The sequence below is a fragment of the Psittacula echo genome (assembly GCF_963264785.1).
Source record: "Psittacula echo genome assembly, chromosome: 7".
Classification (NCBI taxonomy): Eukaryota; Metazoa; Chordata; class Aves; order Psittaciformes; family Psittacidae; genus Psittacula; species Psittacula echo.
The window spans coordinates 49,935,013-49,950,141 of NC_137740.1; the positions used below are offsets into that span (position 1 = coordinate 49,935,013).

The following is a 15,129-nucleotide window of genomic DNA, read 5'->3' on the forward strand; positions in this document are numbered from 1 at the left end:
AGATCCAGTGCATTGGTCATTCAAGATAACTCTCAGAATCTAACCTGATTGTCCTGAATTCAGCAAGCCTTGCTGTGACTTTAGCAGGAGTGGCACCATGTCCTTTCCTAGTATCGACAATGGCTGGGGCTGGCCTCCCCCTTGCCCATGTCTTCTTCTGAACGCTGACTCTTGTAGACCAGATGCCTATGAAATGACTAGCCAACAGTGGAATATTTTGTTGCGCACAGTATTGCTTAAATACATGGAAGCATACCATCTGGGTATATATTTAGTGAATTAATGTGGGGTGTATTTCATGAGTGACCTATAATAGTCCTCTGGTTGAAGCTTCTGAGTTACACTGGCCAAAAATGCCTTTTCTGTCTGCTGCATTATTGAAACACGTGGGTATGGACATGCTCTCCTGTTGTAGGTAGGGGGTTTGAAAGCCCAAGGGCTTGTGATGCATTGTAGCTTTCACATTAGTGAGCTCAGGCTCAGATGAGTTTTTTGTCTATCCTTTTTTGTCTCCTTTCTTGGATCAACACTTTCTGTTCAATGTTATTGGCATGCTTTATTTTAGCTTATCTGGCCTTACCTTCCTAGGGGTCAAGACAGCATGGCTTAAGCCTTCAGCTGTTAGATGTTGAGGGAGTGAGAGAGGCCTCTTGGCTGTATTTCAGCTTTGAGGTAAGAGTAGACAGATAAGTCTATTTGATTCAGAGGACAAGAAGAAATACCAGCCTTTCTGTTCCAAAGGTGGCAATTCTGAGATCTCTCTGGTGTCTCTCTTATCCCATAACCAGGACCACAGCATGCCTTCCCTACAGCTCCTCAGATTCTTCTATTAAGGCAAGATGGAATAAGGCACTTGCAGTCCTTTTATCCCCAGTGCAGACTGTACAGTTTTGCTTTCAGGCCCTTTTGTATTTTTTGGTTTGGAAATGACAGACCACAATGCCTTATCTCTGCATTCATATGTGAAATTTTGACTTTGCAGAAGACTCTTAGCCTTATTTGGTCTTGTAGCATGAATGTTAGATACTGCTGGGGATTGAGTTTTCCTTCTGGTTCCAAATCATACATGTCCTAGTGAATAGTAGGAAGGAATATTCTTGGAAGAATTTATTTTCATAGTAGTCAAAGTTTGTAGTTTGATGTGACTTACATCATTGTCCTGTTTCGGCTCGATTGCATGGTATTTTAGGTGTATCCATTAAAACTGAAGTGACTGTGTCTTTTTGTAGCTCTGTGGAAATGCAGTGCACATACAGCCAGTATGTGAATACTTTTCTGTCCCACCACTTGAAGCTTCCTGGTGGAGAAATCCTAATGGCATTAGAAGTTTTTGGTTTAAGCTTTGGATGGGATGGTCCTTGTATTTTTGGCAGTCTAATCTAGTCTTCATTTTTCTATGTAAATAGTCTCGTTTTGATAGCAATTCTCTTAGCTAGAAGAATTGAAGTGATTCAGGCATTTATAGCAGAATCCTGATTCTTTAAGATGACTTTTAGAACTCCTGCTAGGTTTTTACATAAGAATTTAAAAAAAGCAACAGCATGCCTCAGCACTGCCTCTGCTTTTTGTTTTGTTCTAAACTGCATGTGTTATAGCTGAAGCAGCTCTGTATGCACTGGATGCTAGGGGACCTGCACCTGTCTTTACTCGTGGGATGAGGCTTTTCATAGGGAGCACCTTGTTTGTTTCTAGATGAATAAAATCCAAAGGACTGACCATTTGAATGCAGAAACTTCCAAGATAACCATGATGATGTTACAAAGTGTGCAGTAGCCTTCTGTTTTTAATCAGGATTAATTCAGAAAGAGCTCAGACATTACCACTCTTTCGCTTAACAGGAGGTTATAGTGCAGAGGCCTCTCAGGAGGATGGTGCCGTGGAGAGGCAAATTCTTCAGTTTTACTCAAGTGGAAGGTTAAAAAGGTTCTTCCAGCTATCTTGAGAAATAGGTACTGCTTTAAGTTACAGTATGAATGCACACATAGAGGCCATCATTTAAGGCAGCAGGTTAGATGGAGTTACTGACCTGTAACACTTTTACTGTCTTTATTTCTTCATGAAGTGTGTTGGATCAATCTGGGGAATGTTAATGGAGAATGTCAAGCCACTTTCACTTTTTTTTTCTTCGTCAGTGTAATGAATCAACTTTAACTGTATTACTTGATCTTACAAATGTGGGTTGCTTTTTTTTCCCTCCTCAATCATTTTAGAGGCATGAAAGCGAAAGTATTATGTAGCTAATTTATTTCAAAATTCTGAACTGCCATCATCTTAGCTCAATTACAGTCAAGGTAAGTATTTTGTTTGCCTTAGTTTAAGCCTTAAAGCAGCAGTACCCCTTAAAGCAGTGCTCCTGGAAACTTCCAGCATTCACTGTCAAGAGTGCTCCTTTAGCTCAATACAAACCCTATCTTTATGAAAGACAAATATTCTGGAGAGTTGGAAGTGGAGCTGCAAAGTCAAGCTGCAAATGTAAAGATTGTGTTAGGCATTGAGGATGCCAAGCAGAGGTAGCCCAACATCCCAAAGAGACATTACTGTTGCTTCCACTTCCAAGAGCACACCGCCTCTGCAGATATACCACAGATACTCTGTATCATGAAGGGGTCCTCTTGCATTTCTATGGATGTGCCAGTCCATGCTTTTTCTTCACTTGCTTCAGTGGTGTTGGATGTGTCCATCCTGGGATAGAATTATAGAACATGAGGTTGGAAGGAATCTCAGGAATCAACTAGTCCTATCTTTCTTGGCAAAGAACGAACTAGGCAGGGTGGCCCAGCATCCTGTCCAGCTGAATCTTTAGAGTGTCCAATGTTGAGGAATCCACCACTTCCCTAGGGAGATTATTGCAATGGCTGGTTGTTCTCATCATGAAAAATTCTCCTCTTGAAATAGGTTTACCTATTCAACTTTGTACTAAGAGGCAGGAACCGGTATGAAGCTCGGATCTGTCAGGATGGCCTGAGAGGTTTCTTGCTGTATGTGCAGGGACACTGTGTGTGTCTGACAACAGCATTGTAGTATTGTATGTTAATAAGATAGTGCCAGTTGCTCAATTCTGTCCTTGTGCTTGCTAAAATTTGTAATTAGAGTACCAGGCAATTTCTGGAGGCTTGAGGACCCATGTGTGACTTACTTTCATATTTATACTCCAGAGTGGAGTTGATCTTGGTCTTCCTGTCATAGCCTACTGGGTGGAAGTGCTCTGGAGTGGAAGTCTGGTGGACACCCCTTCTCTAGTACCTCTCCACCTGAAAATGTTAATCCTTGCGTAACTCAGAATGTTCTAGTTTTCTATTTCCTTTGGTTTCTTAGCAGAGGATCTTTTGCTTGTTTTGTCTCTTGAGGCAGGATTAAGGGTAGATCCTGCATCTGGATTAAGCTACCCCAGTTTGGATGCAGAATTGTTTTTATTAAATGAAAGACTTGTTTTCTCCAGTGTGAGAGATGTTCTCCTTGTCAAAAGAAAATCTATACCAAAGAGACCCTTTATTCAGGGAGTCTCAGTACTGGTGTTAACTCGGGTCCAGGATACTGAGATCTTTACCTGGATTTGAAGAACCTGGCTTTGTCAGTTATTCTGTCAGAAGTACCTCTGTCAGTTATTTCTGTACCTCTTCTGAGAGCCCGCTGGTGTTCCCACCCTTCTAGTTCAAACTAAGAATCTTGGTCAAAGCACCCCTTTTTCCCAAGATGCCTGACAAAAGTCGAGTTTAAACTGAGCATTTACATGTCTCGTGGTTACTCATTTGGAGCGTGTACATGCTGATCCATGGTGCTTATAACGTGTAGGTGGCTCTTCTAATTCCTTTCCAATAACAAGGTATCTTTGGATGCGTGCATTTCACTTCCAGCTCCTCCTTGTTTTCCCTTCATCCTAGCAGTGTTTAAAGTTTCCCACTTAAGTACATGTTGAGAAAAAACTGACTATAGAGAGGGCTTCCATTAGCTTCCATGGAGGTCATCAACTTGCACTCCTGCTTTCATTTAGCAGTTCTTGTAGCTAGTTGAAGAGCTTATGGCTTACTGTCACCCAGACTGGATAACCACAGGTGTTATATATCTCAAAAGGGATAATTTGCTTCTAATTCTTTGCCATTTTATAAAGTAGTGATCATATGTCTCTTTGGAGCTCAATAGAGCTCTAGCGTCACATATTGGTAGTTTTCTTGCTGATAAAGGCAGCTTTGCATATGTTTAAAAGTTCATTGAGGGAGAACACCTATTCTTTTGATCGTAAGTGCAGATGTTATCCACAAAACTTCTCACAGAGATTGTTCCATTATTTTAAGCTTTCCAGCTTCCATTTGTACACAAGTCTTGCAAGAGGCAGTTGCAGTTGCACTCTGCCTTGCCCTTTTCTTTAGCACTCTGGCCCCACCAGCTGTGATCTCTTTTAAAGTAAGGACCTGCTAGACTGCAGGTCTGTCTTCTGCCAGCTCTCTTCCAGAAATTTGATCCCTTTCCTCTGCAGGAATATTCTTAATGTGTCTACGTTTGGAAGATGCAACCAAAAACACTGACTTGATGTTCTTTCCAAAAAGCTTTAATAGAATCCATCTGACAGTATATTCAAGTAAATGGTACCAAGAGGATATTGTCCTAAATGTAATGTTCAGGTTGCTTGCATGCTGTTTTCTTTGATGTAATTCCTCAAAATAACTTCATAGTTCTGTGGAAGATTGCAACTTTCACTTTTCTCAGCCTCACAGGAGGGAGAAAAACAGAATATGGAAGTAAGATCTTAGCAAGAATCCTGCATTATTTTCTCCAGAAAGTTAAATTCAGAGCAAACTGTTCACTGGGTGACTTCTTACAAGTGGGATCTGTACCACCTGGTGTAAGCTTGAAGAATCTAGTGAGAACTTACAAGAAATAATTTAGATTCACAGGGAAAATGTTCTAACTCATAAGAATTTGAAGCACAGGGCTGTTATGATTATCTGCTAAATCTCTGTACTGGCTGTATAAATCCAGTGATTTAATTTGAGTTGAAGAGCCGACTCATTATGTGCATAGTTTCTTATACAAATTGCATAAAAACAAAAATACAGAAACCAAATGTTAACATGACAAGTGCATTTTTAATAACTTACTGTCCTCCAAAGATCATTAGTTCTTCTAAAAGTTTTTGTGTGCCAGCATAAACCACTTTTGCTGTCTGTAATTTGCTACCATTTATCTAGTTTTAGTCATATTGTCAACTGTGTTGAATAAGACTAATATGGGTATTGATGTGAGCTGGTACTCCTACGTTGGGAAGTCACCACTACTTCCTGTGATATGACAGTGGCTTTTAAGTTGTTCCTTAACAATTACTGATGAATAAAAACATATGTACCTCATGCAATAAAGCCCTAAGCAACCTGGTTGAATTTCTGGCTTTGAGCAGGAAAGGCTGGAGGCCTCCTGAGGTCCCTTCCAGCCTGGCTTATTCTGTGATACTTGTGTGTATATACATGTGTGAGTGTATAAATGTGTGTAATATTTATGTATAAAGATATGTTGAATGATTTCAGGTAGAGCTATAATAGATTTTTGTTCTGCTGGTTTTCTTTGCCCAGTCTGCCACTAAGAAACCACGAAAGTCTCCGGCGGACAAGGGTCGTTCTGAATCTGGAGCCAGAGGAGCAAGTCGTGGAAGAGCTAATGGCCACCCTCAGCAGAATGGAGAAGGGGACCCTGTCACTTTATTTGAGGTGGTTAAGCTTGGAAAGAGTGCCATGCAGGTAAAATAACCGCTTAAGTCACCCCTTCACAATTCCATATATCCTGACTGTAGGAGTTCAGCCTAAGCTATGCTCTTGTAAACAGCTGTATTTTTTTATACCCTTTATTGGTCCATTAACCTGTACACATATGATAAAACAAGGGACAGAATGTGTTTTGATTGAGGACTGTCGTATATACTTCTGAAAGAGAAGAGACAGATCTGAAAGTTATGTATTTCAAATTCTCCATTATTTCGTCCATTACTTCCAAATTGAAAATACATGTTGGTATTAAGCAGTCCATTAAAAAATATCCTATGATAAGTTTTATATGAGGAAAAAATATATATTAGTGATGGATCCAAGGCTTTTTTGTTTGCTTCTTTTTATCAAAAAATACCTGCTGACACAAGCAGCTTTGAGTATTTCACCCTGTACTCTTCTTGCTATCCCCACCAGAGCAGCAGATAAAGGCTAAAAAAGTTACTTGGGCTTCCTCTGTGTCTGAGGGGCAAAGATGGACACATCTTGAAGGCAAATTTTTCGTTGTAATTTAATTATCTAAGATAGTTGTAGTGAATTGCCTCTGGAAGTGTTTCTTCCTCCTTTATGTTTTGATCAGTTTCGGAGGTCTTTCAGGATCTCTTGGGCCAGATGAGTTCCACCTCAAGAACCTCTACAGATGATTGGTCTTGACAGTACTTTTATTCTTTTTTAAGAAGGTACTGGACTTCACCTGTTGGTTTTGGCACTCAACGAAGTAACAGTGAGCCCAAAACACTGTTCATCCTGTGCAGTGCAAAGCCAACAGTCGTTCCTACTGAAGGATTGTTTAAGCAAACCTCCCTTACTTTGCAGTTCAACAAAACAGGGCTCATGCAGTATCAGTTTATTTTGACTTTATGGTGCTAACTGACATGATAAAATGGCAAATTACAAACATTTAGGGGCCAAGTCCCATTTTCAGTATTGCTTTTAGTGTAGCTAAGAGCGAAGTCTAATTAACTCCCAGAGGAATCTAGTCTTCCAAATGAGTGAAAGCTGTTGAAGGTTTTTTCCCAATCTCAAATCTGTGGAAGGTCTGAGATGTCATTCTAAGGAAATAATAAATGGGAAGAAAATGAGAATTTCCTTCTTTATAGTTGCTGTATTTACAATTATTCAGGATTGACCCTTCTTATCTAGTAGGTGAAGACAGAACAAATTTACTCCTAACAAAGCTGCAGATTACTTGTGCCTCTTCTTCCTATATGTTTTAAGTCAGGGCTTCTAACTTTGCTTGGGTTTAACACTTTTTTAAATTTCATTTTTGGCAGGATTTGAGGAAACATCTGGAGTCTATTTTCTGGTTTTACTGTGGTACAGAACATAAAATATGCTTTATGTAGTATGGGTTGTCTTAGAGCTATTGATATTTGCAGGAGCCAAATGAAGAGGAATGAGTGAGTGCTTTGATATTGAATGACTCTGAATGTGTGTGTGTGGAATTGGCTTTGATACATTTCATCTTTTTCAAGAGATGCCATCAGAAGAAGTCTTTGCAGATGAAATTTTAAAAGGAAATCGCATGCATGCATAAAGAAATCTTTGGAATTCAAATACAAAGGAATTGTTTCAAGAAATTTACTATTGTATATGCAGATACAGAAGGATGTGTGTCTGTATATTTGTGTATATATACATTAGCACACACATGCTTAAAATGTGCCCCACCTACATACATGAGAAAGAAGTATACAGCATATTTTAAGCAGTGGAGAAATGATAAGCAAATAGTAAAGGAATAGGCAAGTTTATAAAATCATAGTATAGTTTGGGTTGGAAGGGACCTTGCAATGAGCAGGGACATCTTCAACTAGATAAGGTTACCCAGAACCACATCCAGCCTGGCCTTGAGTGTCTCCAGGGATGTGCATCCACCATCTGTCTGGGTGAGCTGTGCCACAATTTTACCACCCTCATTGCAAAAAATTTCTTCCTCATGTCTAACCCTGAATCTCCCCTCTTTTAGTATAGTTTTTGTTTGAAGGCCTGGGCTACAAACAGGCATAAATGTCTTGAACCGTAATTTCTAAAGTATGTGTCACCTGTGCATCTCTGCAAAGTCTACTGTTGGTAAAAATATATTAAAAGGAAAAGAAAAAAAGAGAAAGAAACCATATAGTGAGAAAGAGGATACAATTAGAATTTATTTAATATCTTTTAACTTGCACTTCTGGACAATAATCAAGGGAAACCAGGGTTCCGAAGATCCAACCAAACTTATTAGCATCTTTATACTTTTTCCTTAATTGCTTAGAGATTTTGATGTAAGAATTGGGAGTGCTTGGCATTTTTTGTTTTTCATAGTTTGGATGCGGATGTCTTGTGGCTAATTTTAGCAATTTTCTCAGTATTGCCAGTTTCCCGATAAATTATATATATGTGGATTTGTCAGAACCTGTCATTTCTCAATATCTAGTTCTTTCCCTGTAATATGAACCTACATTTTTCTGTAGTGCTCTTAAGTTTTCTTGCAGCAATGAAAACCCAGCAAAATTCCATTTATACGTTCTGAGATTACATGGGAATCAAATGTTTTCTGATCTATCTGGTCCTGCTGTTTGCTCTCAGGATTTATTTTAGTTGTTAGATTTTTCTGGCTTTGTGTTGCCAACTCATGGAAGTCTGTAGCTGAATTCAATTCTCACTTCTTTTAAGTTTCTCCTCTATTTTGGTTCTCATAGCAGGATTCATTTAATTCTTCTCTTCAGGCTTATTGCTATTTGGTTCTAGGGAAACAAAGTTTGGTTGGCATTTTATATTTCAACTCTACATAACTTCAGAGCTGCTCATTGCATATAAATCTTTGCCTCTATTACGAAGTGCTAGTTGTGTTGGGGTTAAGTCTTACTTGAATTCTATAAATCAGTTTGATACCCACATTAAGTTGGTATTGGGTTGTTGTCGCTGCTTTTTAATTTGCTCTGTAACATTTTGTACAGTTGCTTCAGAAGTTTTTATGTTGGCAGCTGCCGTGTATGAGCTGTGATATGACCTGCTGCTCGTGTTTCCTTGTGTATGTTTTGTTAGTTCGTTAAGACTGGTCATCAAGCTTTTTTAGGCTCCATGGCTTTTTTCTTAGGCAAACATAACACTCTTCTGCTTTTTGTCATTTGTCTCTCTTGTTTATTTATTTTTTCTTAGAGTGATTTTATGTGGACAGCTATATCCACTATATTTTCCCCTCTCTAAACTTCTGTAGGCAGAACAGACTGTGTCGCCATTCGTAATGTCCTAAACTGCCTGGTTTGAACCTGATGGGAATTAAGGATGTGAGTGAACCTCCACTCCTCCAGCTGAGCCCCCAATACAGAGGCTAACTTGTAGCTTAAATCTTCATATATACTTCTGTATTGGTCTCTGACCCTAGCATTAAGCCAGCAGTGAAACAGAGTGTGTGATGATCTCAAATTTTGTGAAGGCTTCAGTCTGAAAATTTCTCCTAATTGTGACCAATCAGCTGTAATGAAATTTGTTCTTCATTAGTCAAACCAAGCATGAAAGTGTTCTGCTTTCTTGTGTGCAAAGGGAATTTGTGCCTCTCCCAGAACATCAGAGAGAATCACTGGTAATTGCAAGAGGTGTTCAATACCAAAGCATGACCAATCTATTCCTTGATTACTCTGTAATATTATCATAGAATAGTTAGAATTGGAAGGGACCTTAAAGCTCATCCAGTTCCAACCCCCTGCCATGGGCAGGGACGCCTTCCACTAGACCAGATTGTTCCAAGCCCCATCCAGCCTGGCCTTGAACACTGCCAGGGATGGGGCAGCCACAGCTTCTCTGGGCATCCTGTGCCAGTGCCTCACTGTCTCACTTTACATGCATTACCATTTACCCTTAACTGATGTTATCAGTTCACTACAGGTTAGAGAAAAAAAGTTTGAGCCCTCTACTTTGCCTAGCTAATAAAAGTAATCCTGGTGTCAGTTAGACATGGTTCAGAGTAAGTATGGTGAAAGTATGCCAGCAGGCATTTTAGGATATGTATACAGAGAGAGCTTTCTAGTGTGTTGAAATGGGAGTTTTCTTTGTGCCACCAGAAACCAGGAATATATGTGGTTCTTCATTGTTTTTGTCTGTGCACCTTGGCACAAGTGGATTTGAGTCCTGAGAGGCTCTCTCCCTATTTGAGTAAAGCTGTATTTGCAGCACTGCTTACCCTCTCATGGCAGGTTTTCTTTGTTTTTTACATTTCAGTTCCTCATATTTTTGTCATCTCTACACCTACTGGCCTCATGTCGGGAAGCTGTGACTTTTGTTCACAGTACTGCACTGGCTAGAAAGTTTGAGAATCAGAACAGGAACACCCTTTTTTCCCTCTTCAGTTGATTACCTGAAATGATTACAAATACTTCATTAATATTAATTTAAAATATTTCTGGAATGTTAACATTATTTTCAATATTATACTCACTTTCAGTGTTTATCCACCTATCTGTTGCAGACAGGTTCAAGATTACTACATGCAAAAATAAAGGGTATGCATCCTTATAATTACACATTTGATTTGTTGGAAATAATATGGAAGAGGTAAAGGAAATACTCTCCCCACTTTCAGCAAAGCTCTTTTTTGTTCTTTTTCCCCCGCTAGTATCCTACTGGTGGTTTCCAGTTCCTAATGTATCAGGTTTGGGTGAAGTTCAGTCATCAACACCTGTATCTGAAATCATTTTATGACTGAAATTCTTAGTACATCTAATGCCTTTTTCTGGCACTTTGAGATTTGATGATCTGGTCAAGAAAATGCAAGATAGTAAGTTCTTCCAAACTGATATGTCTTTATCCTTCTTGTTAATATAGCATATGCTATATAATTTCAGTAATTTTTATATTATCGTAGCATTTAGGGCAGAAATTATGGTCTGTATACTACTTCCCTGCATAGCTCAGACCATGGAATTACACCCTTTCCAGCATTAAGCCAACAGCTTCTTTTACAATCATAATTTTCCTACGTTCATAGTAACAGTAGTTTCTGTTAATTAGAAGTTAGGGAGGGCCAAACTTAGCCACTGTACAGGGAGAGCAGGAGTTTTGAACATTGTCGTTCCCCATCAGGTCTTACTGCAGAAGCCTTCAGCTCCCCTATCCTGGCTATCACAGGTACATTGGCCATTGCAACAGGAAGCTGGGTTTACGAACAAGGAGCAGGAGGTGGCACTGGCCTTGGAGAAGGCATCTGGTGTCCTCCCAGAGAGTGAGGCTGCTCCTTGGGCTAGCATTTTCTAGGGAAGCAAGACAACAGTAGAGCGAACTGCAGTGACTGCTCAGCTTTGTCAGCTGGTTCCTGATGCATACTGCATGGATTAAGCTTTGCTTTGCTTACTTCTCTCAACTCCCTGGAATTTTCTCTCACAGTTATTTTAATCACATAATCATTATGCAGTATAAATAATCCCCGTGTTCTTTAGTCCTTCCAGTGGTTCTAGTTAGAAAGAATTGTTACACACCTGCTTTAATCTTGCATAAACTGAGGCAGCTGTTGAACAGATTGGTCTCACCTTTTCCCACACCTGATGTTTTTTACAACTTTCTTGTGTGTTTTGTAGTCACACCAAGAAATAGATTTAATTAGAGCCTGACACTTTGATGGATTTTTTTATTTTTAACTGGATCAGCTCCTGGATTCAACTCGTCTCTGGGAGCAGCTCAGACTTACTCTCGATTAAAATGACTTTATAACCATCACCATACCTACCTTATGTAGGAGAAATTACAAATATGTTTATATATTTTGTCCCTGCCCATGGCAGGGGGTTGGAACTAGATGATCTTAAGGTCCTTTCCAACCCTAACTATTATATGATTATATATAATAGTTATATATATAATAATATATATTAATATATTAATACATTATAATATAATAATATTTTAATATAATATAATAATTATAATATATAGTAATATTATATATTATATATAATATATAATAAATATATATATCTATGATTATATATATATGCGCATATATATATCCTTGAGCTTAAAACATCAGAGCAGCTGTAACTGGATCATACCAAAAGTCCAATATCCATTCTCTGACAATGGCAATTAAGAAAGAGAATAAGGCAGCAAAGATGTGTTTAGAGAATTCTCTGTACCTCTTGACAGTTTGCAGCTCAGGGTGGATGTCTGTGTTCTTAGTAGCATTAATGGTTTTCTCTTCCCTGAGTTTGTCTCTTGTCCCTATTAGAAGTCCTCTTTGCTGGATAGTGTCTCTCCATCTGCTTCTGCCATTTTTGAGAGTGAAGGTTTTTGAAGATTAATAATATGCAGACTTTTTTTTTGCAAGTATTATTGTTGGTTTTTGTGTTAAAGATATGTTTTAATTTAATTGTCCTTTGTTGTATTTTAACAGTTCTGTATTCTCCAGCTTGAAGGCTGGATAATAACTTTGGGTTTCCCCAGACTGTCTGAGAAACTCCTTAGGAGTTTAAGTATGCATTCCCTAAAGTTCACAGGATAAACTAACTGCAGCTATTATTGACATTTAAACTGGTATTTTATGTTCATGTTGCTAGTTGGATTTCTTCTGCAGCCCAGTATCTGTTTGCTTTTGGTTGTATGCTACTGAATTAAAAGAAAAACAAAACAAAAACGAGGTACATGTTTTCATACTTGTTATACTAGGAACAATTCAGCCACCAGATGAAGCAGTAATTAATTAGAAGGGTGTCCTTTACTAGCAAATGAATCTTCGTACAGTCATGACGCGTTACATCACATTTTCCTTTGTGATGTAAAAAGATGTAGGATGATTTTGCTCTTCTTGTGAATACATGTGCCAGCAGTGCAGTCTGTGAAAACATTTATACCTAAAAATGCTTATTATACTTAAAGCTGGAGAAGTCTTTTGTTCTCTAGAATGTTACCCTTTCTTGAAGTGTCTAGGTGATCTGTGAACCCTTTACAAATTGTGCTAGCAAAGGAACTTGAATTGTGTTTTTTAATAAATTGATGGGTGTCTCGTAGTGGAATAATTGACTTTGTTGCCACACTCCTCTAAGGATTTTTTTTGTTCTCATATTCAGTGTATATGAGTAGTTTCAGTGCTTTGTAGCATCTTGGAAACATTGATGCCCATGATTGGCCCAGCTTAAACAGACCCAGTCCCATGAAGATTGTGTAACCTGTCTATTGTAAGAGAGAAACATTCTGTACCATAGCAGAAAACCTGCTGGGTATGGGACTGTTGCATGGTCCAACTGTCATTTCTGAGGACTCAGGTGAGGAAATACATCTCTGAGCAGTGTGGATCTGCTGTGTTAAGAGCACTCATCACCAGTAGCTCCTGTGATTTTAACCTATTCAAAAGAAGAATTTTTCCAATTCTTTTTATGCACATAAGTGTAATGCCAGTTAAACTGTGCCATTCCAATACTCTCAAAAGAGAACTAAATATTTTTATCTTCCAGCAGTGTTTGGGTTTTTTTCTTTCCTCCCAAATGGTTCCATAAAACGTGTTACACTGATTTCCCTGCGTAATGATATTTGATGCCCATTTTCCTGCATGGAAATACGTGTTTATATGAAATCCCAACACCAATGTCTCTGTATGGACAGTATGAATCCTTTAGTTTTATTCGAAATACATACATCTGGGATTGTATTACTTCAGTGTCTGTGCTTCAGGAAAAAGAAGTTATATTGGTAGACACTGCATAAAGTGGATTTTCCCATCTTTGCTTATGGTGACAAAACCAAGAAACAGGTACTGTTACATTAAAAAGAAGAATCATTTGAGCTTTTCAGAAGGTGCTTGCCTAGGTGTTAGCAAAGTGTGAACTCTCATAATCTAAAATGACCATCTTTAGGGGAAAAATAGTAAGTTACAGCTTCACAATCTACAATTTTTTTCACTTAACCTTTTATGAGGTTTTTCTGTGAGTACATATTAGACTTACTGGCTGCAATTTGGAATGCAACTGAACAGTCATCCCAAAGTCTAATACACAATCTTAAACTGCAAGTACTTTCGTGTGTTAGGAACTACTTTCTCCCCAATAACTGTGTGTGTGATTACTTCAGTCCTCACAAAATTTGACCCGAAATGACTTCTATTGTTTTAGAAAAAACCTGCACGCGTTCTCTAAAAAGACCCCAGTTTTGTGCAAAGCAGCATAAGACTTCCCTGTTTGCCTTTCTTCCCTGTGTTCTTTATTTTATTGTAGTTTTAAGTTTTTCTCACTGTCTGTTAGAGCATTATTTTTTAACTTCTATCTTCTCTTTGGGCTGCTCTTTATACTGATAATTGAGATCTTTAATTTGACTTTGCATTCCTTTTTTGTTTTAGTAAGCTTTGAATTTCATTTGAATAACTTTGGTTTTTTGGCAGAAGATGTTAGCATAAGCTTTGATTTTGTGTTTTTTCTTTGTCTGTCTTTAATGTAAGCACACTATGCACCCATTCCAGAGTCATCTTTTGTTCTGTCATATTCACTGTAAATGAAGAATGACCATGGTCAGTTGTATGGAATGGCATTTTATTTAAATGTTCTTCATATTTTTTTGCCTTGGTTTACAGTTGACTCAGATTTTACACTTGACCATGCACTTCATCTATACTGTCATTTATTGTCACTTTGTGGTAGTAGCACAGCAGCCAGATTGTTACTTTATTTAATTGTGAAATGGCTGGTTTTGAAATCAGCTTTCATTAATATTTACTGGGACTGTGGTAGCTTACATGAGCTGGCAAGGTATCATCTGCAGTTAGTCCCTCTGGTTCCTCCAGCACTTAGTGCTCCTAAATGTAGTAATGTTCTCGCACTGAAAGAATATGGTTTTGCAGTTGTAAAGCCTCCAGGGGGTAACACGATACCTTCATTATTTCATTCATTGCATCAGACTTCTGCCTTTACCGGCAATTCCGGCTGCTGTTTCTCTTCAGTACCATAAAATGTTCCTATTTGTCTTCTAGCACACTTTGAGATGTGAAGGTCAATATATCTGCAAGTCTCCTTGACTGATTTTAAGTTGTTGATTCAGACTGTGGATCTGTTCTGCTACTTGCTTGATTTTCTGTCAGCTTCTCATTTCTGTAGGGTTGCCTGTTTGGCATGTTCTTCATATTATGCTCCATGGTAGTTCTTAAAGCAGATCCACTGGAGAGTTATTTACTGTGAGATTCTCCTGAAAGCGGATAGGGGCTTTTGAAAATCTCTCTAATGACTGTGTATTTGTACCATACGTCATCTGCTATTTGCAGACCTTGATTTTCCACTCAGTTCTCCTAAGATTAGAAGCATTTTCAGGTTTAAAAAACAGTGCTTAAGAGTCTTATTTTGTAACATGTACTTGTATGAACCCATTATGCAGACTGACCCAGAGATGTGGTGCATCTATGTGTGTGTGTATACATATGTAT

At 38.4% G+C, this 15,129-nt stretch overlaps 1 protein-coding gene across 1 annotated transcript in view; it reads left to right on the forward strand.

The window, feature by feature from the left end:
• STAG1 (STAG1 cohesin complex component) overlaps positions 1-15,129 on the forward strand; it is a 181,281-nt gene that overhangs the window by 53,483 nt on the left and 112,669 nt on the right. Inside the window, exon 4 of the mRNA XM_080622692.1 lies at positions 5,565-5,729. Within this exon, the coding sequence (XP_080478818.1) occupies positions 5,565-5,729 (165 nt within the window). The remainder of the gene's footprint in view (positions 1-5,564; positions 5,730-15,129) is intronic.